Raw genomic sequence first — 27062 nt, 5'->3', positions numbered from 1 at the left:
TGTGTGTGTTGAGCTTAATTTGATTTAACTTGTAGCCCTCAAGACCTTCTAAAAAAATTCACAACTTCGGGAAACGATCCAACTCCATCAGGAGGAATCCCGGTGCCCCGGTTATCAAGAGAAACTGGCTGTATAAACAGGTGAGTAGGAGTGCACGGCTCCAGGTAATCTTTACTCCAGAAAATGCAATCAGAAATTTAAAGGACAGATCATACAATTTGTTTTCTTCGACGCATGTGTGTATCAATATTTTTAAACCACTGTGGTTATAACTGAAATGTATCAACGTGCGGATGGATTTTTGCAGAAATCTTTTTGGTTATACCCTGACCTTTTGTCTTACACCACCCTGTTAACAATTTGTGTGAAAGTGCAAAATATCAATAAAGTTGATAAACATGGAAAAAATACGTTAAACAGCATGTTAGCATTATTAGTCCGAGCATGCTCACGTCAGGAGCTCCCCTGATTTCTGCTGGATAGTATTATCTTTGGAGTCAGAGGCAAGGAAAAGCTTGGCTATACAAAGGTGATAATATAAAACAGTGTTGGGTCTGTTTCCATTTTTAACTGCAAGTGGTTATGCAGCAGCAGCAGTAGTCTTAAGATGAGCACAATCTGAGCATTTCTTTGTGCATCTCTGTTTTTGCTCATCCAGCAGGGCCACTGTATGAATGCAAACCTCCCTGGTTACTTAAAGAAGAGTAAAAAGGGGCCAGACCGGACACCCTTGTGCATCCTAACTGGGAGTTTCATTTAGCGGTGATTGCAGGCACCCTGTGCAGTTTTGTGAGCACACGATGGGCTCCTTTGGTGCAGCTGCCAGCTGCTTTTTTCTTTGGAAACATCAATCAGGGTGACGTAGATCAAGCAAAAGACTCACAAATCTGCTAGCCTGAATAAAAGCTGGATTTGCACTTTTATTTCCCTGCCTCATTGAAAACTGGAAGCCATTGAAGTCCTTGGCTGAGGGGAAGCTGCAGTCCTTCGGTTGGTCCGCTGCTAGAACAAAGTGCCGCAGTGATTGATGTGATAGCGAAAGCCTCCAGAGAGCAAGATTCGACAGAACTTTTTGATAAAGTTTATTTATTCTTCTGCTACTGACATTCAAAAAAGGGGGGGTTAAGACCTGGATTTAATTGAGGAAAGGTGGTGGACACAAGATCTTTAAAACTTGTTACATTTCACATCTACCTCTTTTATGAACATACGGCGCAGCATCTGGTATTTTGAATCTCTCTTGATACTAATGTTTTAACCATTCTGGTTTGTGGAAGTGAATTTCCATTTCAAGTAAACTGCAGCCCACATGCTTTTTGACCATAATGACAGAGTTGTTAAGATCCCCCCTCCTGCTTTTGTCTCCTGGTGGAGGCTACGATTAAGGACTTTGCTCAAGTTTTCCATTAAAGTAAACCAGGGAGTTAATACCCTTTACTTCACCCTTCATCTTTTTCAGGCAGCAGCGTTAAAGGCTTTGAGCTGATACTGAAGAACAACTTAAGCAGAGGAAGTTTGTGTGTGTGTGTGTGTTGCATTGTCTTTGTTTCATGCCACAAATTAAGTTTCCCCATCTCAGGCCAAAAATAGCTAAATTTGAGAGTCCGAAATTTTGCAGTGCTGATCGGATGACTTCCATAACCCGTCTTCATTTAAGCAAGGGGTTATTTCATAATTTCCAAAGTTCAGAGAGGCATTTTGGATCACAAATGCAAAATGGTGACCTGTCTCAGCTGGAAACCTAGAAAGTCGTACACAATTATGTAATACAACAAAGAAGTGATTGGCTGTTAATCCTTAGAGATGATGTAGCAAACAATTGATCACATGGAAAGGATTGTATCACAGGACTACAGCATGTGCTGAATAGGATAAAAAAAGACAAAGATATTAGAAAAAAATCAAAGCCCCAAACATTTGTGGAGTTAATGTCCTCTATTGCTCTGGTGTCTTTTCAGGACAGTACAGGGATGAAGCTATGGAAGAAGAGATGGTTTGTCCTTTCTGACCTCTGCCTCTTCTACTACAGAGGTGAGTTCAGTCCTGTCATCTAGCGGCACCGGTTGTCGATTAATAGTTCAAGTGCTTTTGTGATCTTCAACAACAAGCGATGCCTTTTCTCATCATTGTTATGTCTGAGTCCCTGTGATAAAGAACATGTCAGGACCAACTGAGGAGACTTATCAGGTGAAAAAGCTTGCAACATCACCTTTTTTTCCATCAAGCAAAGCCAGGTCCTTACGCAAGACCTGGATGCAGAGTTAAACATTAAAGCATACTAATAGGATTCCACACTTAATGTTAAGTCATGATGAAACAAGATGAAACAAGTTTATTGAATGATTCCTTTTTATGCAAGTCATGTCATCATTCATGCTTTTACATGATAGGAGTCTGAAAGTAGTGTTAGTAGTAGTTACACTCACTTACTGTAGTTTGCATTTTTGTAAAATGTGTGGACATTTCGATGCGATTTATCGATTTTATATAATCTATTATTGATTAAAATGTGATTTTAATGGCTGTTCTCTCATGTTGGACCAATCTTCACATCTAATTTTGACACATCTCTGTTTGGAGAATGTTTAAAGTGTAGACCAAGTGTAAACTAGGTGTGCTGTTTGAAACTGTGAGAAAATACAAGCCTTACCTTTGTACAAGGCTGCACTTCCCAGTGCCGCCGCTTTATGCAGATGTAGTCGTCATTTCTGCTGATCAGGATGACATCCAGTCTGTGTTATTTCTGGTGTCTGCCATTCCCGTCGCCTTCTTTCCACCCACTGACTGACAAAAGCCGCGGACAGCGGCGGACCCAAAGGCTTTATCCAGATGGATATGTTGAGAAACTGTATCCATCAGCAGAGAGTGGGCAGAGAGGTCGTGAACTCTGCTGCTTCATCTGAATACATCCGTTATCTGCTGTTGTAGTTATCACTCTATTTCTGCGCATCAGGATATCCCATGATGAGACTGCTCTGCTGAAGCCTCTGCCTGTTGTGTTTTTTGAAAGAGGCAGTGGCAAAGAGCCCGGTTGGTTGCAGACAGGTGACGCTGTCAAAAATCCATCCGCCCCTCTTTTGAAAATCAGTTAAGCGAGGCAGGTCTCTAACACAACTTCTGAGCAAACAGCTCGACTTCTGATATGTTTGGGAATGTCCAGATTGATGTTACCATATATTTCCCTAAATATTACTCACAATGTTGAACTTTATTCATGATCAGCCTTATTCATTCCATCATCGCCAATATGTGTTAAAAGACTTTGACTCTAACATAATGGTTTTGAGTAACACACATGCAAACTTGCACATAAACCAGACAAAGTCCATGCCTATAAGGGATTGCAGCAGTCACTGTTTTGTTTTCCTGCACTGTTTTGGGTAAGCAGTACAGTTTGCTTTTATGGAATTTGGAGAGTAAGCTACTCTGCTTAAACTTGGGACCCAATCTAATCCCCCCCCATGTGGAGTGTGCACAATTGTCAATGTGGAACCCTGTCTGTTAACTTAATGAGGATTAGAGCAGCCTAGCTGCATACAGAACTGAATCAGTGCTCATCTTTTCCAATGTTTTGACTTGGTATCCTATGTTTATCTGACCAAAACACTGCACAGTTTTTCCTTTCACAGTCCACTTGACTTGCGTCCTGTTTACAAATAACGCTTTAAGATAAGAGTTGACAATATAGTGTGTATATATATATATATATATATATACACACTGTGTTTTGTTTTTCCTCTGTAGATGAAAAAGAGGAGGGGATTCTCGGCAGTATCCTCCTGCCAAGCTTTCGTATATCCATGTTGTCTGTGGACGATCACATTACCAGAAAATATGCCTTCAAGGTCAGTGCATGTTTTCATTCCTGTCAGACTTTGTTAGGCTGCATATTTTATGGTTTATTACACTTAAAGAAGAAAAGACAGGAATTAGTTTTCTAGAGAAAATGGAAAAACTTGTAGATAAGGCCATAAAAATAAATGTGCAAGTCTCACAGAAGGTACATTTTAAAACTGGTGCTGCAGTGGCTCTTATCGTGATCTCACAATATATGTATGTGTATTTTTAGACATGTTGAGCAGTTTCTAGGTTTTATTTCCTATTTAACACGTTGGTTGTTACTTCAGAAGTTTTGGTTGATTGACAAAGCGAGATGTTTAGTCACTAATGCTAACAACTAAAGTACGACTCATATTTCTACACTGACTACTGACAGCAGTGAGGTAGGACTACAGTACTATGATGCTATAAGTTGACTCGCAGGATTCAAGTTTCAGGGCAACGGACTTATAATATGAGATCACAGTGGTGTGTAAAGGATTTGACTGTGGGTTCTTCATAAACCCAAAGAGACAACAAAGTTGTCCTGCCAAGCACAGCCAAACACAGACGCCCAGGAGTCTGCTCAAGGTCTCTCCAACCACACAGCCCACTCCTTTTCCAACTTAGATTCAGGCTGAAAAAACCCCCAAAACAAGACTTAGAAAAGAGAAAAGCATGAAAGCAGGACACAAGCTCTTCAGTTCAGTGATTCACTCAGAAATGGGATGACCTTTTGACTGTATATTTTTCATTCTCAACTTTTCCTGTCTCTTGTTGTGGCCAAAGGTCATATCAGTAAGTGTGTTATTTCTAAAAATTATTGTGAAGCAATTAGAAAAATTATAGTCTTGTCTTTTTTTAAACATTGGAAAACTGCACATTGAGGTTGTTTACGAAGCATTATGTCTCTTCCTGTGTTTGTTTTAACAATATATTGGTTTGTTCACCACGAGGGAACCAAGAGACAACCGACCATGTGTCTGCCATACAATGCACTGAATGGTAAGTATTGTGGCAGATTTACTTCCCTAATCTAGCATGACTTAAGGATTTGATTTATTATCATTAACTGCAGAGAATATCTCACAAGTCAGCACCGATTGCCATTAGTTGCTAAAAAAAAAGTGTGCGCGCACGTGTGTGCGCGCGCGTGTGTGTGTGTGTGTGTGTGTGTGTGTGTGTGTGTGTAAAATGCAATATTCTACCCTCCTGTTATTGTGAGGAAACCTTAAAAATCCTAGTCAACCAGTTTTTGTCTTCTCTCTTTCAGGTAACTGTGTGGATAACTCTTCCTGTCCTTGATCCCGTGTACTGTCAAAACAGGCGACACATCCCAACATGAGGACGTACTACTTTTGCACAGACACAGCCAAAGAGATGGAATCTTGGATGAAAGTGATGACAGATGCTGCACTCGTGCAGTCAGAGCCAGTCAAAAGGTTTGTAAGAGCTTTGACAATAAAGTCATGTTTGCTGAGTGGGTGTGTCATTTTTGAATTGCGAGCGCATGGGGGGGGTTTGAAAAAGCCATTTGAGGACAGTTCTTCAAACTAGTACTAACAGCTGTGCATCACGTGGTTCATTTCTAGACTCTGATTTCTGTTTGTACTGGAAGAGAGTACTTTTAAATTCCCTGTTAAGTTCTTCGGCAACACTTCAACACCCACTTTTGACATCTCTGGTCTCTGGGTTTGTTGAAGAAGCTACGATGTTCTTTCATGTTATGTAACTGTTTCAAGCGCTAAAGTTTATTATGGAGTAACATACATAAGACTGTGGGTGCACTGTGAAGGCATGATGCAGGTGGTTTAAGGGATGATGTGCACAGCTGCGCTGGCTGATCAGGATCACTGACTCATCAGGACAGGGTTTTTTTTTCCTTCTTCTTTTTTAAATGTTAAATATCTGCCATTTGGCAGGCTGCCTGTCTAATGCCCTGCTTTTACATGGGCGAGCAGAAACGTAATAGTAACGAGCAGTGTAATTACACAGAGCAGTAGTGCCTGAAATCCTCTGAAAGTCTCTGCTAAATGGGACCGTGTGATGCTACTATAAGATTATCTTATATAACTACACATTGTTCAAAACAAAAAGGTTCTGTAATTTCATCTTTTTTTTAAATTTACTTCATCGTTTGTTTTGCAGTTGTGTAACTTGAATGCTCGCAGGGCTAAATGTGTGCTCTGCTTGGTTGGTGGAGGCACAGAAAGATGGAGAAGTCATTAAGTGACTAGTGCTGCTATTTGAAACTATACAAGTGGAAACTCTGAAGGAATGCCTTTTCTGCAGCTCTCTTATTGCTAACCCAGTGAGCCATGCTGCTGAGAGGAATTTGCCAAACTTTGAAGTTGTGACCTTATGTCTGTCTAAGGTCAAGGCATAGTGGCATCTATTACCTCTAGATAACTCGCTAGGGAGCACAGAGTGGTATGCAGGTCTTCTAGACAGGAGGCAAAAGAGAGAAGCAAATGGATTACTGGGATCTGAGCATCACTTTTCTGAAGTGTCTCAGCTGAGGTATTGTTTTACTGGAGATATCTGATTTCCTTTTACACGCCTCCCCTTCTCTGGCAGCTGGAAGAGGCATTGTGCACTTTGCTTTAGTTTGAACTGAATTCACAACATTAGTTGTGTAGTATATTGTAGTATAAACCTAAAAATGTGAATCAAACATCGTTTACAGCAATTCCTACCAAATAATTAGTTGGACATGAATCATCTCACCCAGATTTACGTAAGGGTTAATCACATTAAAGACATTTTAGCCTATTGTCTGAGGTTGTAACAGTTTTTACATGAACAACAAAAGGAAGGAACGATGCCTGAATACTTAGGTGCAAACTTCCACATGTGCTTGTATGACATCATCCAAGCAAGACGAACAGCAATGCTTCTCAGCTCAAACGTGGCTAAATTGGAAAAAATACAAACACAACAGAAGACCAAGCCAAATACTGTGTGGAATACAATACAAATGTGGAAACCGTTTATGGATCCATTCAGAAAACTAAAAGGGCACTTTTCAGCATCAGCAGCTACTTTATGCCTCATTGGTTTCATATTCATATCAACAAGCATCAAGTTAACAGTTCATGTAGTAATACAGTCTGTAGGATTAAGTTAACAGTGCTTTCAGAGGGGTTGTAAACAGATTACAAAGGCGGGAAGATAAAACAACACGCCACTCTCAGATTTCACTTGAAGACAAGCGTATCTTAAGTCTGGATAATCCAAAATGTCTATTGAAAGAGTTCCAGTGTTTTGTGATTTTTCAAGCCTGAACCTTCTTGTCTCTTTTAGGTTGGACAAACTAAAAGTGGAGCAGTGTGGACCTCAAGAGATCAACCATGTGGCCAACCATAGAACAGAAACCGAAATCCAGAAGAATGAGCGCAACCGTGAGGTTGACCGTGAGCACGCAGCCGTCTCCCCCACCACAGAAGAAGAGGAGAGAAAGCAGCGAGATGCAGAGCGCTACGGCTTCCAGAAGGATGGGGCCGACCGTGAACGTCCACTCACCAAAATAAACAGTATCAAACTGCAGCCAGCGCAGGCGGCAGCCATCAAGGCTAATATGACCTCGCCGCAGCCTCAGACCGAGGTTGACGGATCACAACACAGCCCCCAAGTTAATGGATCTGGAGAACAGCGTCCAGCTAATGGGACTGGAGTCCCTCCTCTGCAAAGTTCCCCACATGAGCCGGATCGCAGCCTGAGTCGGACCAGCTCGATGCAGCAGCTGGAGCAGTGGGTTCGCACACAGAGAGGACGTGGCCAGGACGACGATACCAGAAGGTTGGTTCAGTGCTATGCCCAAAAAAACCCGTCTTGACATGATACTGTATAAGCTTTAAATGTAATTGTTTGATTATAACATGCGTACACTGCAAGAAGAGAAATGATGCTATTCAGATGGCGCTGTCGTCTGTACAGTAGCACCAGTTATCTTCAGATTACTCCACAAGAGTCAAATCTTAGACTGTTTCCACAACATGAAGTCAGATTTGGCTTTATTGGGTGGAAAGTATGACACTGGTCTCCTCTTAGTTCTAAGTAGTTAAAGTATATTGATGAGGTTTTGATGAGAGGATTTAATAAGCTGGTTCTTGATTCCCATCCCTGGTGTTCACATTTTTGTTAAAAATACATGTTTTAGTCAAGAGATACGTTTGTCATCAGGCTTGTGTTCATATTTGACACAGCTTTGCCTCATTCTGTGGTTATTTGTTTTTTTTTTAACAAATAGACATACACACTCGCTTTAGAGTATACCATGGGCAAAACTAATAAGGCCTCAGTAAATATTTTTGTGTTGGCCCTCTGAGGTAAACATTTAATTCTCTCTCCATTAATCTCTTTCAGCTCCTTTTGTCATGACATGCATGTTCTCTAGACGGATGTGTAGCAGTCACAAGCCTTTATTATAACACTGGTATACTGGGATTTAAAGACCAGTGAGTGTTTTAGCCCGGATCTGTCAGGTCTTCTTATTATTAAGCTCTCCGTACTGACTTTGAACTCACTGAGTAAGTGGAACTTCTTAAAGCCTTGCTGTCAATAGTAAGGTCTAATTTGTTTCTGAGTAGGGAATTGCTTTGCGAGATTCTCTAAAGACACACATGTAAACAGATAAAATAAGAATCATCCTTGTTTGATACTTAATTAGAATGATACTCAGCGTGAAGTGCTTTTCAACTACAAAGTTTAAACCAAACCAACAAATGAAAAGATTCATAACATGGCATTGCTTTGATAACTGATGTTTTTGACTGGTTATAATCAAAATAAAAGAAATCCAATGAGATTTTTTTCCAACTATAAACAACTTGTTGCGTCCTTTGAACCTGACAGAGCCTAAAACCATGTTTATCTGGTGTTGTGTATGGAATATATGAAGAATAATCAAATTGTTATACCAACACAGATCATTTTAGGTCTGTGTTAGTGTAACACCATGCAGGTCATCTACTATATCATACATGATTAATTATCTGGTTTTTCTTTTACCCCAGCATCACATCGTACCAGACGCTGCCTAGAAATTTGCCAAGCCATCGGGTACCCTACATGCCTCATTATGGAGATGGATATTGCAGTATGCCCAGGAATAGCATGGCACAGCGGGACAGCATCTGCAGCATGTCCCCATCGGTATATGACCAGGCCATGGGTCCTTCAATGACTGAGAAACGCCGCTCCATGCGCGATGACACCATGTGGCAGTTGTACGAATGGCAGCAAAGGCAGGCCTACAGCAGGCAGCCAGGGCTGTACAGCAATATGGCCAGTCCCAAAACCATGATCAACTTGTCAGAGCATGCTGCACCGAGCCACTCCATCCCCCCCTCGCCCTCCCATGGCTCCCTGTCGATGTACGGCGGCTACTCTCCAATGAGATCTTACAACATGGGCAACACTCGCTCTGAAATTTCCTCTCCCATCTTCCGAAGAGACATGACTGTTGAGAGACGGCAGAGGCCACCAGTCAACAAGGTCAGCTAAGAGATGCATAAACAGGAAATGTTCAGTTCATCCTCATAATAACAAAACCGCCTACTATGCAATAGTCTTCAGTCACCCCTTATTTCTTTATATTTTGCTTCCAAGCATCCAGAATAGTTCTCCAGGCTTTCTGAAGGTCTATCACGTTTTTTTCTTTGGACACTGGCTGCTTTTTCAATCATTTTCAGTCCAATCCTTATACTTGACCATTTTCAAAGGAGTGGGGTTTTTTTTTTTGTTCATCAAGCCATTTAACACTGAAAAATGCACCTAATGCCAGAACCAGTTACCAATGTTGTGTCTACAGATAGCAGACAACTTAGCAAAAAGTCTATTTTAAAGGTATCGTTAACAGCTTGTTGCAAAAAATAAAAGAAATAAAAGAAATGGCAGGCCTAAAAGTAAGATCTACAGCAAAGGAACACAATCTGAAGCCTCATCAGAAATGGTCTCAATGGAAGAGTGGCTGTAAGAAGCCATTCTTAACAAAGAGCAATGAGGAGAAAAGTTTCAGGTATTTTAAATGACAATAGAGCTGGACTGAAAGTCAGTAGCAGCAGGTCTTATGGAGTGATGATCATTAGTATGGAGGAGATCAGGGGAGATGTAAAACATTATGAATGCAGAAAAGTACTGTCAGGTTTTGATCCACTGTGGACAACAGCCAAAGAAGAGCATTGAATGTCCTTCAAGAAGCCTGGAGAACTATTCCTGAAGACAACATACAGAAATTAAAGAAAGCTTGACTAAGAGAGTTCAGGCTGTGCTGAAGAATAAATGAGGTCATACCAAATACTGATCTTCAAACTCATCAGAATTGTCAAAACCCTGTTTGTGCCTACTTTAGTTCCCAAAGTTCAAAAGTGAGGTCATGTGTTTCATTTGTTTTTAAGCAGCGCAAACAAAATTACATTCAGCTTTGAGCATATTTATAGTGACAGAAATATGAGAGGGATATATACAAAAATATGCATCAAGGGTAGCAAATGTTTCTTTGTACTTGGATGAACCCCGTGGCTATGGCTGACTATTATATCAAAGATATTTAATGTTGCACATGACAGGCCTTTTTTCATATTAAATCTGTGTTCTGCAGTATGCTTACCTGCCTGATAGGAGGTCTATGCCAGCAGGGATCCCAATCCAGACCATCACTGCCCAGTCTTTACAAGGCAAAACAGTAAGTCTTGGTCTATGTCAGTCTTCTGGCTACCTAGATTTATATCACTGTGCTGTTCAGCTGAGATACTTCATGCTTGGTTTCTGTACACCTATACAGTCTGGGTTTAACTGGATGTCTTTCAAGGACAATGCTGTTTTCTGATGATGCCACCTACTCTACCCTTCTCCCTCTTTCTGTCCTTCATATCCCTCTAAGACATTGTGACAGAACTCTTTCGAGACAGGTTTAGGCAGATCTGTGTTCCAAGGATTTAGGGTGTGTTCACTTCAGGAGCTCCTTAGACTCTCTTCAGTTCAGTGGAGACTTAAAAACCCTGTCACTCAAACTCTCTAAGCCAGGATCAAGAATTTATGTCAGAGCTGCACACAGTTCTCTGTACTCATTGAGCTTGTAAAGTGTGAAGTCAATTCTGTAATGAGTGCCAACTGTTCTGCTGTTTTGAGTGGACATAAAAGAATGTGCATGCTGCTAGCTAACATGGTACTAAATTGCATGAAACGCAAGACTAGAATGCAGCAACTGTTCACCTACTGGGATCCTGGTACCTCTAAATCTCCTATCCTGGTGTGCTCTCTCTCCTTTCTTCTCACCCCCAATCCCTGCCTCACCCCTGCGGTGTGTCCCTGTTTCACTGTGGCGATGCATCCCCCCCGCCTCCTCCTCTTCCTCCCTCCTCCTTGCAGCCTGAGGAACTGACTTTGCTGCTGATAAAGCTGCGTCGGCAGCAGGCAGAGCTAAACAGTATCCGGGAGCACACTGTAGCACAGCTTATGCAACTAAACATGGATGGCGACAACCCAAAGGTCAGGCCCCCAGGGACATCTCTGCAGGCGTGTATGTTAGCGTGTGGTGTGTATGCCATCTTTATCCACTTCCATTATCCATCTCGATCCGGAGGATTTGTTTGGTCTTCACACATGGCTGATTTAAGAAGGAATTTTCTTCTAATATGACTATGCGTAATGGCTTCATGTTTTTTGTGGACCAGCTACCTTCTCATCAAAATGTGTGGAAATAAAACACTCTTCTTCCAGTTTCAAAATAATTTTGCAACCAGCATCTGACTTAAATCAGTGCATCAGATAATTAGATTTGGGCCATTTTAGCAGGGCAAGCAGCTGATTGAGTCATTTATCCCCCTAAAGAATATAGACAGATGTTATCCGCAGATGAAACTTAAAGCCATTGGCGAGCTTAAAGAGTGACCAACTAATGAGGCTAAGGCCACTGGCATATGTAAAAGTTAATTCAGGATTTTGGGACTTTAAGTCTCCAGACTTAATGCCAGACTGCAGATTTTACCATTAATGATGTAGGTCAACCAGGACTGTTGAAGATTTTTCCATTTTACGGTGTTTTTGTTGTTGCTTTTCTTAATCTACTACTGTGCAGTTAATGCGAGTTTTCCTTGTAGCTATACAAGTTGCCCTGCTTCATTAGGGCAACCTGCTTCATTAGTTTATGTTTGCGTCAGCGGACACACACCACGTTGTGTGGTACTTTGACTTGCCATTGTCTTTGTTTTTTGCATGCACTCGGTCAAGACTAGTCCTGCAGTGTACTCATTCTGTTACCTTTGAAAGTACACCTGGTACCTGACCTGTTTTCTTCACCTTGATTGGTCCTGCTTTCCTTTCTCTCGGGTTATCTTTGGGTACATGACATGCTTGTGTGATTGTGGATGTAAGAGAGAGTGTGACAGAGAGAGCATCAGTGAAAGAATGTGACTTGCCCTTTCTTTTGTCTCACTGTCCTTTTGCCTTTTCTTTGCTCTCTTTTTGCTGCTGATGATAGAACGACATTCTTTCTCACCACCTCCAAAGGAACCTCATGTATTTGGACAATCAGGTGGGGTAATGCATGAATGCATGCCCTGTCTTCTTCTGTCATGACCTCATTTAATGCCTCTGCTTTTATTGTATTAATCCCTGCTCTGCGGCTGTTTTAGTGATTTGCAATCCCAATGCCAGGCTAACTTGTTATCTTTTATTGTGATTTTAAATGGCTAAAAGTTCAGATCGCAGCATTTTTAGCTCACGCTAGTTCATTTACTCACACATTATCCAAATAACTGATCATGACTGTGGACAGTCGTTATTTCTGCCATATAAAGAACACGTAGAGATGAAGGTATCATATTTAACGTCTAAGTGTTTGCAAAGGAATATTAAAGCTTCATCTGCTTTTTTTTTAACGATCTTAAGTGCTTTGTGAGTTTTAATTGCTTTGTATATAGCACACAAAGGTCCAGTAAAACCTTTCTAATAATTATAGCAAAAGGAAGCCTTAGATTTGTGTAACCGCTGAGAAATAAGTAATTTTAATTTCCTTGACTTGGACTGATGAGCCTTAGCATTTGTGATTTCTTGCACCTCTTGTAAACGCAGTTCTTTTTACATTCCTACACATCAGCGTTTAATGGGAACTTTTCACTGCTAATAAAAATGAACCTTAGAGCTTTGTACTTCCGTGTCTTCCTGCTCCTGCTCCTGAGCGTCTTCTCTCTGTTGCTGTTAACCATCCCTGTCGTCTCTGGATGCACGTTTCTGTGTGAGTCTACCTCATCCGAGAGCGAGAAAGCGAGAGCGAGTGAGGTGTAATCACACTGTGGGTGTTGTCTCAGAAATGAAAAGCTGCTGTAAACTTTCTGACACTTGCTATATCGCTCCTCTCCACACTGGACTAGATGAAGGAAAATGAGCCTTTAATCGTCATGACTCACACTTTGATTGAGAACTCTGCCCCAAGGCCTCAACTTTACCAGCAAGTAAGGCCAGCCTAAGGCTTTGCTCCACCTCATCCTCACCAGTCGCTGTTGTTCTTTTTGGTCTGTTTTGCAATGCTCCTCCTTCGATGTCCAAGTCCTCACGGCATCTTGAGACTGGTCTCCCTGTATCGTTTGTATTGCTAGCACCTCTTCATCCATTGCTTATGACTGTTCCCTCTTATTATTGAGAAGTCATGCTGATGCAGGCATGACTTTTAAGACTTGGAGAATGTATGAATGCTCCACTGTTGGGTTAAATCTCTTCCTCACTGTGGTGTTTGAATTTATTTGTTTATTTATTTATTTTTCAATAATCCTGCGCAGAATGTGTTCCCTCTCATTACCCGAGCCACCTGAACTTAACAAGATGACTCTAATTAATTTGACTTAATTACATGTTGCTAGTCTTATTGCTTGTCAGTCTAGTTTATTGCCAAATAATTCATGTTTTTGTGGAAAACGGACCCAATTAAGGGCCAGCAGAAGAGCGATCATTAGAGTAAAATGGCATAAATAGATTTTCATGTTTATCATCTATGACGCATGAATATTCTGCTATAGTTAAAGAGAAAAGTATGTACGCGATCTCAGCATCCCATTTAGAATTTATGTTCAGCCTGCCTTTTCTTGATTTTTTTTTTTTTGTTTCCGCCTGTGCAAGTTAGCCAGACATTTTTCAGACGTAGGGATTAGCTTAATAACCTTAAGCACCACAGCTTCAATCACTGAATCGACTCTATATCTAAAGTCTGAGGTGGCGATACTGACGAAGATGAATCCTCATATTTTTTTAATTTAGATTAGCACTTATTTATCTGTCTTCATTACTTCCCCTTCACCCCCACTGGTCATTCTGCTGATGGAAAGGATAAAGGGGCCGGCTTGTGTGTGCCGATGGCTATGACATCACATTGCCACTTTTGAGACGCCCCTCGAGGTGTAAAAGTGTTGCTGAGACTCACCCCGTCACTCATTCACTAGCATACCGCCACCTCAACAGCTGCATTCCCACCTGTTCAGCTGACAAAAATCTGTCTTCCTCCTCCTCCTCCCTACGTCTCTTGTATATTAGTCCACGCCACACAAAACCCACAGTGAAGCTCTTCAAGCTGTGGGAGAGTCTGCATGTTCTGTGTGGAATGCCATGTGGTTCTTAAGCCCCACCTGCTTTTAGCTTTACTATGTTCAGCTGCAAAAAAAAAAAAAAAAAAAAAGGTGTTTGTGAGAGAGTGCAGGCGTGGATGTTGATTCAGAAAGTATTTGGACAGTAAGTCACTTTTTTTGTTGCTGTTTTGCTATTTTTGGGCACATTTGATTTGAAATTCAATCATGTCTTTGAGGTTAAAGTGCTAGGTGGTGAATCTAAACCTTTTCAGTTATATCAACCGAGGATTTGGGTTTTTTTTTATAAGGGCCTGACAGGTATTTTATCTGATATGTGATATATTTGTTTGCTGAAAACCAGACTGAAAGCTTAAAACCAGCAATAAGGAAATGGCTCCAGTCGAGTTCTGGCAGAGTGTCTCAAGTGAATATACAGAGGATGTGCTGTGTCTGTAGGTTGTACACTTTCCAGGAAGGGAATTAAATCTTACACTTGGCACTTTGAGCCTATAGTCATTGAGTCATTTCATATCAAATGTGACTAAAAACACAAAATAACACAGAAATATGTCACTGTCCTGATGTCTGTGGTGTGTACTTATAATATTATAGGTTTAGCAGAGTGGGTGAATGACTATGTGATCTGTTGATTTTTCTGGAAACATGGGATCCAATGCAGCTGCAATGATTTTCTTTGTTTGAGAAGTAGCTGAATGATATCAAGTGGAAACATGGATGACTTTTGGAGTTTTCTGACTAAACACTGACGTTGTAAAATTCATGTAGAAACCATAACCGTACACTTGGGCACTGAACAAAAGTAACAGGGCGCTTTGGCATGCACACGTACACACACAGTCTCTCATTAGTTAACCCCAGATTATGCTGTAGAATACATGATTGGTGGACAAAGCTTATGCGCTAACTTCAGAGTGAAGTAAGCCAGATTGTTTTGTATGTTTTTCCATAAAACCATTGTGCTGATGGAGACAATGACTGTGCATGATGAAACACGAGGCGCAAGAATCAACAGCAGAGACTCTGTTTAGACTGGCCGAGGTCCCACTGCTGGTTTGGTAATGCAGATCGTCTGATTTAGTGAAATATGAGTTCCTTCTGAAGGATAAATCCTGCGGCTCAGTGAGAGAGCTTGGTCTTGACACTGCATTAGATCTCCAGATTCTAATGTGTATGCACAGATTTAGTGCCCCTGTCTAATGCTGTCTCTCTCAACAGATGAGTCCAGAGAACTACAGGGAACAAGCCTATACATGCATGCCAGAAGAAGTGGACACTGATGTAAGTTCAGTGCTGCAGACTTGCATGACATAATGTTCCTTTTAGCTGTACACAGCAGGTCATGACTCATTATTGGTTTCTCTTCAGACTAAACTTAGCATGCTGTGTGAGCAGGACAAAATGGTCAGGATACAGGAGGAAAAACTGCAGCAGCTGTACAGAGAGAAGGTGACTAATACTGCATTTGTCGTCATGTTCACGCAAAACATTGTCTAAACATGCTTACAAAGATTTGGTATCATGTGCAAAAAATGTAAATTTGAAGGAATGCACAGTTTGCAGTTCCTAAGAGTAAAGTTTCTAAGCATGAAACAGAGCAAGTTAGGAGACAAAGTCTGTAACTATAACTAACTATAGCCTGTAAGTATAACTACCATCATCAGATGGAAAGACTTGTCTGGTTTGCATTGCTTTGTCATATTCAGCAAATCTCACTGACTGTTTTATGTTACTAGTTGATGTGCAGTGATTGTAGGTATAAAGAAAAAATATAAAATCATTTCTAGTCAATTTTGAGTCACAGCTGTGCCCTTTGAACTTTGGATAAGACAATTAAGTAGTTTGAAATGCTTTCTTTAGGCTCTGAGAGGGGCTGATGGGCATTTGTGATTATTTTGACATTTTAAAGATGGGATAACCTCCTGTTTAGTGACAAAACAGCTCAAAACAGTGATGTACAGGAAATATTTAAAAATAATCTACTATTCTGAAATAGTCTTACTGAAGTTTTAATGATGACTGTTGTGCTCTGTGTATTTGACATGATGCGTGTTGCTTCAGCACACTCTGGAGACAGCACTTCTGTCAGCTAGCCAGGAGATAGAGTTGGGCTCCGACAACCCGGCTGCCATGCAGAGTGTCGTGCAGCAGAGAGACTTGCTGCAGAGCGGCCTCCTCAGCACTTGCAGAGAGGTGTCCAGAGTTACTGCCGTAAGTAATACAGTGCATTCACACTCCAGACAATGAAGGCCTCTTGGGGTTTTGTTTTTCAGGAGTATTAATAATATGGTCATTTTTCTTTGTTTGTTGTATAATTGTTGTTTCTATCCTCCCCAGGAGGTGGAGCGGTTATGGAGGGAATATGACAGGATGGAAGGAGATGTGACTATGGCTAAGAACAACCTGCTGGAGCAGCTAGAAGCACTGGGAAGCCCTCAGGTAGGAACATTTTTGACAGTGAGTCTGCTCAACTTCTTCTCTCTAAAGGCCATTAAACTCTGAGCATGTTGGGGAAAAAACAGCACAAAATTGGGCATAGTTTGGAAATGATCTTGTAATGTGTAACATATATATACACACACTGACCAATCGGTCCTCAAGAATCACACTGTGGGGAAAAGAATGAAGCAAAAATCAGGCGATGATGAGCTGGTTCTGGTGTTTTTAAACAAGAAAAGGAAGAAACTGAAATTCTGGATTCAGCCAAATCTCAAGAGAAGGCAGCAGCAGGGAGAGTTTCATGGTTTGATCCAGGAGTTGAAGCTGCATCACGGCTGCTTTCGTACATATTTCAGGATGTCAGCAGGGCAGTTTGAACTCTTGTTGGCAGAGTCGGCACCACATCTGAAGAGACAGAGAAACTATTTCAGAGAGCCAATAGCAATGACTAGCTGTGTGTCTGAAGTTAAATGGTATCATTTTACTATTTCAGAAGCATCGTATCTTCAGTACCGGTGTGCGTTTTGAGCTACTTTGTTGCCAAATGCAGTGGTCAGATTGGTCAGATCGGTTTATTTGCAGGTAAAAAATCTGAAAAATCTATTTAAAAAATACAAAGTCAACAACTTCGTCCTGTGAGATTATACAGTCAGTGTGAACAGCTGCGTTAAGCATCGATGAGTCTGGAAAATATTTTTAACACACAAATTTTTCGCTTCCATGTGAAAAGACCTTAACTCTAACTCGACATTAAGTGTGTAGAAATATGCTGATAATTTTGTAAACAATCCAGCACTGACACATTTGATGTTTAGTTTGCCATGGCTAAGCATTTCAGTAAGTACTGTATACTCACTATACAACTCGCTTCTCACGCTGAACCCGTTAGGTTAGACCGAGTCACTCACGCAGGAAGAGTTCGGCTGTTGCTATGTGATTGAATGATGGGTGCAGATGGATGAAGTGCTGGGGACTTGATTCTTAATTTAATTACCGATTTGGCAAAAGAAGATGCCCCACAGTGCTCTAGGCTAGCAGTAGCAGCTGTGCCTTTCATCTTGACCCAAAGTTGTGTTTACAGAAGTGCTCTTGTTCTGGTTGAGTCACTGTAGTTTTGGTTCTCTGGTTTAGCGTCATGATTTTTTTTTTGTTGCCTGATAGGGTTTTTTTTAAGGAAGCGCGCTCTCAGTAGCTATCATGATATCATCATTCTTGTGAATTCCTTTTGGCTAAAGTAATGGTGTAGTGAAAATCTGATACTGCGGCTGACCTGCTTGGCATACTTGCAGATTCATACACTGCAGAGCTGCAGAGAAATCTGTAAACCTACTCAACCTTTTTGCAGACACGTTTTCTGGACTTTGGGAGAAAAATATGGAGAGAAGTAAATGGAGATCAAAGCAACACAGGGGGTGATTGATGACCGTTGCAAGGATGGAGCAGGTCTTAATTAAGTTTGTCTTTTATCTTCTCTTTCATCAAGGAAGAGGTGCAGAGACAAAAAGAAATTGTTCTAGCAGTTATTCCTGGCTTGTACTGAGTAATGATAATTTAGAATAGAGAAGTCAGAGGGCCAGCAGGGAGTCTGGACATCCTCTTCTTAAGTCCATCTCACAAAGACCAACCTGCCAACAGCGAGGGGGAGATAATTACCTGTCTTTTTTTCTTCCCCTTTTCCAATCCTAATCTCTCCTCTGATTATCGTGTTGTGAGGCTAGTATCTCTCGCAGACAGTTGGAGCCTGATCAGATCTGTGTCTCCGCTGACTGCACACCTTAGCAGATACAGACATTACCCTTTTACTGTTCTTTTGCGATGCCATCATGCTAATTTTTTTCACTTCAGCTTTCTGTCTGCCTTCTGTGTGTTAGTTTTATTTGCTATAGACCTCCACCTTAGATCTCAGTCTGCAGGTGTTTTTTTTTGTTGTTGTTGTTGTCGTTTGTTGACGTGCGTCTGTTTTCTGTGCACACCCAGACAGAACCACCCAGCCAGCAGCATGTCCGCATCCAGAAGGAGCTGTGGAGGATTCAAGATGTGATGGAGGCCCTGAATAAACACAAAGCCCAGAGAAATGCTCTTGATGGGATGGGTTTCTATGGGCCCAAAGCCAACTTCAGTAAGCACAAAAATGAGGTGAGGCACCACTTGTAGAAAAAGAAAACTGAACACCTGGTCTGACAGGATGCTGAAACAATAAGGCATTTTAAATCATCATTTACTGTTCCTAGCTTTTCAAATGTGAGAAAGAGTTTTTCTTTTTTTCCTGCCTAAGGCTTCAGTCACACAGGCCTTGAAACTGATTAGCAACCATCTGGCAATTACTGGTTGTGAGGCAAAAAAAGTGTATTACCTGACCGGTCATGAGTGATTGGAGGCAATTGGTGTGAAATTAATTGCTAAAGTCCCAGTCAAACAGACCTGGAGACTAGCCAGTGACCTTACTGGCAGTCACCAGTGTGAAGGTGGTGTCAAAGAGGTATATAGTTTGGTTGTTAGTAGGTTGCCTGTAGTTTGTAAGGAAGATGCCGACTTGGCTGCAAAAACAAACTACATGCCAAGCAGTACTGAAACAAAGACCATTTCCCTTTAAAGTAAAAGTTCCGCCATTTGAAATGCATGCATGTTGTGCAGCACTCTTTCAAGTTTCACCTCAGTTGAAAATATCTAGCGTTTGCAAACCAGTTGGCATCTTTCCTGCGAAATGCCACTACAATCCAAGTTTTTTTGTGTAGTGTTCTCTTTGTAATCGTTTTCACGTGACCACAGTCGGCAATCGGCGGTTGTTTAGGAGTTGCTGACTAGTCTCTAGGCCTGTGTAAGGCTTTGGACAGGTGGTTGTCATTACAAGCAAATTAAAGATGTGAGCTTAACGGTAATTTTTTCACCTTTTATTGGAGTTAATTAATGGGGAAAATTGATCATAAAAAAATAAACCCACATCACCAGCAGTTTTGAAGATGATAATCGACGTAAGCTGAGGGCTCTAAATGCCCACCCCACTCATGGATGGTGTGAGTAGTGGTGTCTGGAGGAATGTGTCACTCAAGCCATAACAGCATCTGGAGCGCTCTCTCTGGCTAATCAACTGTTTAGCCCATCCTGTGGCCCAGAGCTACTCTATACCAGATGGCTGTAGCCCTGAGCCTGTATGGTGGCGCCATGTGTCACCTTGCTTCCTGTGCTGTCATACCCAATATAATCCCCAGGAGGAGGACTCTGTACCCCCACGGCCACCCCTACCCCAGTCTTACGAGCCCAACCCCCCCACCGTGCCCCCTATGCCGTCTCATCCCGGCGTGCGCCCTTCATCACTCCACAAGCCAGAGGACAGGAAGGCCAATCACAGGAATAGCACGCACAGCGTAAGCCTGTTGACCTCTTGGTTGACCCTGCCCTCAGCTGTATCATCCCATGTCCATGATGATGAGTTCACTTTGATTTCCATAAATATCTCGTGTCTGTTGCATTTTTTTTTTTCCATTTGTTCCCGTCATTGTACAGCATAATTTACTTTTCAGTTATTTGGTTGAAGTCCAGCTTGTGTTTTTATTTTTGTTTTGTTTTTTTTAATTTTGTTTTTGACTAAATTACCACATCCCCCTTTTCTGTCTCATCCTTTATGTTGAAATGTAATATTTTTTTGGGTCTGTTTGTTTCGCCATATCGAAGTTTGAATGTGTCTGCCTACCTTTTGTCTGAGTATTTCACACATTTAAATTTAAGGTGGCTCAGTCTGCAGGGTTTTTCCTGTTTTCCGAGCAGGGATTTTGGAGATGAATTAGTGCAGTCGCCTCATGTGCAGTACAGGCAAACCGTTTTTATTGCTTAAATCTATTTGTTTTCATGTTATTTCTGAGGCGTCGATAAACTATAAGTTTATTATGTATGAGTAAATGAAACTACAATTAACAAATACGATTAAAAGAAAATATTTCTATTACAGTGCTTGTTATTTTCCTCTGTAGGGGGCACGAAAACGTCTCAAAGCAGAAAAAACCCTGGTCAATGAAGAATTTTATTTTATTTTTTCATCTTAAGTCATTCTGTAAGAGATAATGACACGCTGAGTTATGCAGAGTTTGTTTACAAACTGACTACATTTCAGAGTTTTTCTCATTTGTGTTGACCTCTTTTTTTTTTTTTTTCTTTTTTTTAACCCCCCAATTTCTCGTCTCCAGGGTCCTGACTACAGACTGTACAAAAGTGAGCCAGAACTCACCACAGTGGCCGAAGTGGATGAGAATAATGGAGAAGACAGATCTGAATATCCATCTGATAGAGAACATGTTGGAAATAAAGGTACTTTGGAGAGATACTGGTGCAGTTTCGCAGTAAAGCCTAGTGTATAAAAATACAATAGAGTGGTCATTTTAGTCTGTATAAAACTGGAGCTTTTTATCATGGGACTAACAAAGTCTACACATTGTGATCGCTCCCTTTTAGAGTATTTGAGGGCTCTCTAGTGGAAACATTTACACGCTCAGAAGGTGAACAGCATATGGAGTGCACTATGCTGTAAATATGGAGTGATTTCTGACACAAACCTTGTCTCTAACACAATTTGAGTTGGCATTTGGATTATTTGGATCTAGGTCAGTATATCACAAAGTAACTCTCATGGCAACCATAATATTGCTGGTTACCATGGATACAGTGAGATTTGCACCTGCATGCATCTTTTTAAACTTGGCCAAAACATGTGAGCTATAATATTTGTTTACTGTATTTAAACTTTCTGCCACCAAACATGTGATGTGAATAGATGAGCTGAATTTACCACAAAAGGGAAATTGATCTACATTTATTGAAGAGCTTGCAGGTCTTTTTTTTGTTGGATGGAAAGTGTTAATTAAAATACCACCTGTAATTGACCCTATCTAATTTTTTACTATAATGTGATTTCAGTTTGACCTTTTATTGATCTCTTGTCTTCTTTTCTGTGGGTAGGTATGTCCTATCCAGTTGGTATCGTCCCACCAAGGACCAAATCTCCAGTGCCTGATTCCTCCTCCATAGCTTCATATGTTACATTAAGAAAGAGCAGGAAGCCTGACCCTAGAACGGTGAGACCTTGGGCTTTAATAATAACTAAAATGTTCTTAGCATTTGTAGATTTGGATCTATCGGACAATAGAAAAACAAACGAAATACAGTCACGATCAGGACTATAGTCAAAAAAAGACTGGTATATATATCTGCAGTTTTTTTTTTTTTTTTTCTAAATGACATCAGAAACAGCAGTATGCGACATTACGTGATGGCAGAGCTTCAGTTCATCCTTTGTCATTTTTTTTTTTTTTTTTTTTTTAATAAGTAGGACAGGGGGAATGAATGAGAGAAAGAGGGGGAGAGAAAGAAAGAAAACCAAAGGGGAGAAGAGATGGTGAGAAGGGGGGGGAAGAGAGAGAGAAAAAAAAAAGAACTCCTGGGTCACCTGTATGGAGAAAAAACAAAAAAAACAAAAAAAAAAACAAACAGAGGAGACAGCAAACAACAAAGAGCAACATAATAATAGAGAAAACAAAGCACCATCACAATAAACTAGCTAGTCATAGATATCAATATTTACTAAATAATAAACGATATTGTGCAGCACGCAAGATAGACAGCGCACAGTGTGCTTTGAGGCAGCAGCCAAGAAAGCTTTAGTCCGCGTCTGTGAATACCCATGTGTGCATACCTGTGTGGATCAGCATGCTTGCATTCCAAAGGTTTCTCCATGTAATGATCTGCTAGGGAGTGTGGGGGGGCCACAGCCCCGTCCTCCAGGGTGTGAAGTGGGTATGGAGGAGATCAAAACTCCAGACATCCAGAGGCCCCCAGAATACAAGAGACCATGGAAGACCAACAGAGGGGCAGCCGCGCCACTGTTCCAGTAAGAGCTGAGGAGAGTCCCAGATGAGGGCTCGCCCAGCAGCCGCAGTTATTTAGATTTGGTAGTATGGCTTTCTGACCTTCCTGCGTTCCTATATACATACTTGGACGAAGGCCCAGGCAAAGGGGAAACGAGCAGGAATTAAGTCAGATACAGCAGCGGTCCCCAACCCCCGGGTCACGGACCGGTACCAATCCGTGAGTCGTTTGGTACCGGGCCACGATAGTTGAGGCTTGTGTGCGAAATTTATGGGGTTTTTTAGGGTTTTTATCATTATTTTTTTTATGGTTTTTATCGTTAACTCAGTTTCCCTAGGTCTTTTCCCGTGTGTTATGAATAAATCTTCTTTTATTTTTTTGTACCATTACTGGTTTTATTTTGTTGTATTTATCCACAACACCTTAAAGGCCGGTCCATGAAAATTTTGTCGGACATAAAGCGGTCCGTGGCGCAAAAAAGGTTGGGGACCGCTGAGATACAGCAAGAAAGTTGGAGCTGAGCTAGAAGTGGGTTGTAAGGCAGCTTGCAGGTGTGCAGCAACTATGGCCAGGCTAAAGTAGCTTAATTGTTTGTGCTATCTGCAGATTGCCAGTTGTGTAGAGGAGTATCAGCTGAGCCCTTAGTTGATGTAGCCCGGTACTGTGTTTGGCTTGCCTTGATAATTTTTTGGCTTTGTGGTCCGCCTGAATTAACGCTTTCTCAATTAATAATGATTATGGGCAGCTGTGAACTAACCACAGTTAATTTTGAATTGTGATTACTCCTCTCCTAATTGGTTGTTTTGCTTGTAAGCTGCTGGTTGAAAACTCACATGTGCAGTAAAGGCCAGCTGTCACATGGTGAGGGTGTGACTCATGCTGCCATAAAGTAGATGCCAAACTGTATTTAAACAGTTTCCAGCCACGAATCCTATCAACTTAAACACACTAACCATATCATTAGTGCACCACACTGCAGGGTGTGTCCTGCTTTTGCTGCGCCTGTGTAACTTTGACCGTTAATGGACATGTAGTACAAATGAAAATAGATAAACGCACAATATTTCTCTAGGCTTATGTGCTTTAGCACTTGGTGCTAAGAGAGCATGCCTAAGGCGTAAGAGTTCAACTTTAGATCCTGGGAGAAATAACAAATGAGTTTCAGTGGACTCGTCTCTGTGCTTGTCCTGTTAGACCTCAGTGCGGCATTCAGTACTGTTGACCATAATATTTTATTACAGAGATGTATAGTGCATGCCATAATTATTAAAGGTACTGCGCTGGAGTGGTTTGAATCATATCTATCTAATATACAGCAATAACATACATTTTCATTGCTATGCAGGTGACACCCAGCTTCATCTGTCATTAAAGTTTCATGACGCACACAAATTGGTTAAACTGCAGGAACGTCTTAAAGAAATAAAGACCTGGATGAGCTCTAATTTCCTGCTTCTGAATTTGGATAAAACTGAGGTTGTTGTACACACTGCAGGGTGTGTCCTGCTTTACTGTGTCAGTGTGAGTATGAACATGGATCGATGTGTAATGAAAATAGGTGATTGCACAAACTCCCTCTAGGCTTATGTACTTCAGCCTATGGTATTAAAAGAGTATGCACTTAGGTCCCAGGATATCTTGGACAGTGTGGACAGTGGGGACTATGTCCTTGACCTCTGGACTGAGTTTACATCTGCCTACCCTCCAGTGTGGCACAGACCTGAGAATGAACAACTTCTCCTCAGTTCACTTCACATCAGCCTCTCCTGCTCAGGCATTAACAAGCCCCCAGCCGCTCTGAGGGCACCCATGTGTTCCAGCGGGAGCGTGCAAGCGCACAACAGCCAGGTTGTTTGGCCTTTTGCCAAATGTAGCTCAAAGAGAGCAAATATTTAACAATTTCTCAGTCATTATGTTAAGTCCAAAGTGTCTGTCCTGTTTGTTACTTTTGTTTAAAAAAGTAAAATGTTTTCCAGTACATACATTAAGGGTAGAGATTATTCTTCTTTGTAAAGTTTAGACTTTTTTTAAACCGTGCCTAGTTCATCACGCTGCAAATGCTGCATCATGTGAAACAACCCAAGTAGGCAATGACACCATGTAACTTCAGATCTCTACCATGCACACAATTGGGGATCACAGTAAAAAAAGTTACCATGGCGGCAACCTCGTAGTGCTGAATGTCTTCACAGTAATGCTATATCATTATTAAATTATATTCTGTTGTCGTCTCTGGCCAACAGGAGCGTCCACGCAGTGCAGTGGAGCAGCAGCTGTGTGCTGTGGAGAGCAGCCGACCCAGGATGAGCGTGGAGGAGCAGCTGGAGAGGATCCGTCGCCACCAGCAGGGTACCCTCAGGGAGAAGAAAAAAAGCCTCAGCATCAGGGGTAGCAGCCAGGAGAACACACCCTCTCGCAGCCACTCATTTACTAAAGAAAACCATTACCGCAACACGCAGGTACTGGCTGAGTGACTCAGACCCTATTTGACATTAGGGTAGCTCTGAAGTCAGAAGATGTTCATATGATATAATGTCTCTGCTTCTTTTATGTTTCATAATTTATTTCTTTTAGTTTCAAGTGAGACGCAGAGATGAGGTGATAAGCAGTGACATTCAGGAGCTGGAGGCCTCTCTCAGGCAGCAGGAGGTGGTGGGGGAGCAGGAGACGCCCGCTGAGGAGATAGCTCGTCTCAAAGAATCCTCCCAGGCTGATCACTTTAATGTCGACCGAGAGGTACGGCACAGCAGTTAGCCGTCGTTCCCATCAGCCTGCTGGTTTTTTTACAAGCCATTACTCAGAGGGCTAATACTGTCATGGGCAAATTATTATGAAGGTGCCGTTTACCAACAGAACATCATGTATTATCAATTCAATTGTTAATACTGCAGGAAAAAAAAGTTTCAACTGGAATGGAGAAGTTAACAACTTATAACTGTATAAGCGTTGTTCAGGCTAACTGAACATTACACAAAGGCCTCTGTGCCAAAATCTTTTCATGGGATGCTCATAAGCTACCAACATGATTTGCATGACTTGCTGCCTTGAGAAGAGTTCACGGCCTTGCTTTAGATTACATCGGTGAACTTCTTACAGTTGATCTCTGCGTAGTACAGAATGCCTCAGAGTAATTGACAGTGACACTCCATTTACTTCTAAACACCCAAAATGTAAAATAGTCTTCCTGCACAATAGATGCCGATCAGGGTAATAATGTTGTTTGCACAGAAGTGGAATTTTCTGTGTCAGTTTAGAAAACCATTCATTTGTACCAAATGTGCTAAATAAGTGTTTCTTGTCTGGTGGCTGTTCCTCAGCTTTCTGTGCCTGACAAAGTGCTCATTCCTGAGCGTTACATTGAATCGGACCCTGAGGAGGCTCTGAGTCCTGAGCAGGAGGCTGATAAGCAGAGAAAAGTCGACCGCATCAAAGCCCTCATAGCCAAAAACAGGTAAGCACACTGTCATGATCCATCTAAATCAGTAATCGGTTATTAGCATGGACAGGTCTGCTCAAGCCTTGAATATTAGATAAGGATACTACGGTGAAAGAGCCAGCTTTGCAGGTGAGCAGATGTCGTGCATGAAATTCCTTCTAAAAGTAAAAGGTAAGTTTAGGGTCATAGCATAGATGTCTCATGCGCTTGGCATGCAGATCCATGCCTCAAATGTGCAGAAAAGGTCTATTTGCTCATCTCTGAGCCACTGTGGCATTTTATTCTAAATGTCAGTGCCCTCATATTGATTTTTAAAAACTGGCCTGTTTGTTGGTAATTAGAAGTTGTCCGTCGCATGCTGTAGAGAAAACCTTGCTGTTTTGTGTTTGCTCCTAGCATGCAGAATGTGCTGCCTAGTCTGGCTCTGAGCCCTGAGGAGGAGACTGAAGAGGAGGTTACTGTACAGGAAAAGGAGAAGATGATTAATATCTCCTATGAGCTGGCAGCCGAGGCCTCCAAACGCAGCAAGCTGGTAGCAGGTACGTCTCTAGAGAGACGAGAGGGTGGAGGTGGGGTGGTTGGATCAAAGAAAACGCATGCAATAAAACAAAAGCTGGTGGGAGCCTGTTCTTAGAAACAAACTGTAGCTGCTTTCATTGTGTATGTGTTAGGTAATTACTACTTACTCAGTAGCTTTTTCAGTAATTTCACTCACTTTAGTGATTATTTCTGTTTTATTTAGCCATTCACTCATTATCAACTGTTCTAATTTGTTGTTTTGTCATTTCATGCGTGCGCCTGTGCTCACCATGTTGTCGTTTCGTTGCAGTGAAAAGCCTGTCGTCCTCTTCCCCACCCCATCCGCAGTCTCCCACCACCACACCCCCCCAGCTCACTGACGGTTCTCACTTCATGTGTGTGTAGTAGCATCAGTA

General features: G+C 41.6%; 1 protein-coding gene across 19 annotated transcripts in view; it reads left to right on the top strand.

The window, feature by feature from the left end:
• LOC309709958 (pleckstrin homology domain-containing family A member 5-like) overlaps window positions 1-27062 on the top strand; it is an 89330-nt gene that overhangs the window by 60880 nt on the left and 1388 nt on the right. For 4 of the 19 annotated variants that reach the window (XM_082538979.1, XM_082538996.1, XM_082538982.1 and 1 more), the window contains 22 exons: window positions 36-140; window positions 1959-2031; window positions 3745-3845; window positions 5146-5261; window positions 7123-7617; window positions 8835-9315; window positions 10421-10504; window positions 11191-11310; window positions 12302-12355; window positions 15615-15677; window positions 15765-15845; window positions 16458-16607; window positions 16734-16835; window positions 18813-18971; window positions 20045-20200; window positions 21017-21137; window positions 21786-21901; window positions 24935-25150; window positions 25266-25427; window positions 26009-26142; window positions 26524-26666; window positions 26957-27041. In XM_082538979.1, the coding sequence (XP_082395105.1) occupies window positions 36-140; window positions 1959-2031; window positions 3745-3845; window positions 5146-5261; window positions 7123-7617; window positions 8835-9315; window positions 10421-10504; window positions 11191-11310; window positions 12302-12355; window positions 15615-15677; window positions 15765-15845; window positions 16458-16607; window positions 16734-16835; window positions 18813-18971; window positions 20045-20200; window positions 21017-21137; window positions 21786-21901; window positions 24935-25150; window positions 25266-25427; window positions 26009-26142; window positions 26524-26666; window positions 26957-27041 (3317 nt within the window). The other 15 variants (XM_082538987.1, XM_082538990.1, XM_082538993.1 and 12 more) reach the window with 15 other exon arrangements.

Source organism: Aulonocara stuartgranti (assembly GCF_965226115.1).
Source record: "Aulonocara stuartgranti genome assembly, chromosome: 7".
NCBI classification, from domain to species: domain Eukaryota; kingdom Metazoa; phylum Chordata; class Actinopteri; order Cichliformes; family Cichlidae; genus Aulonocara; species Aulonocara stuartgranti.
The sequence above is the reverse complement of the archived record's forward strand: the minus strand, read 5'-3'. Positions and strand labels throughout refer to the sequence as shown.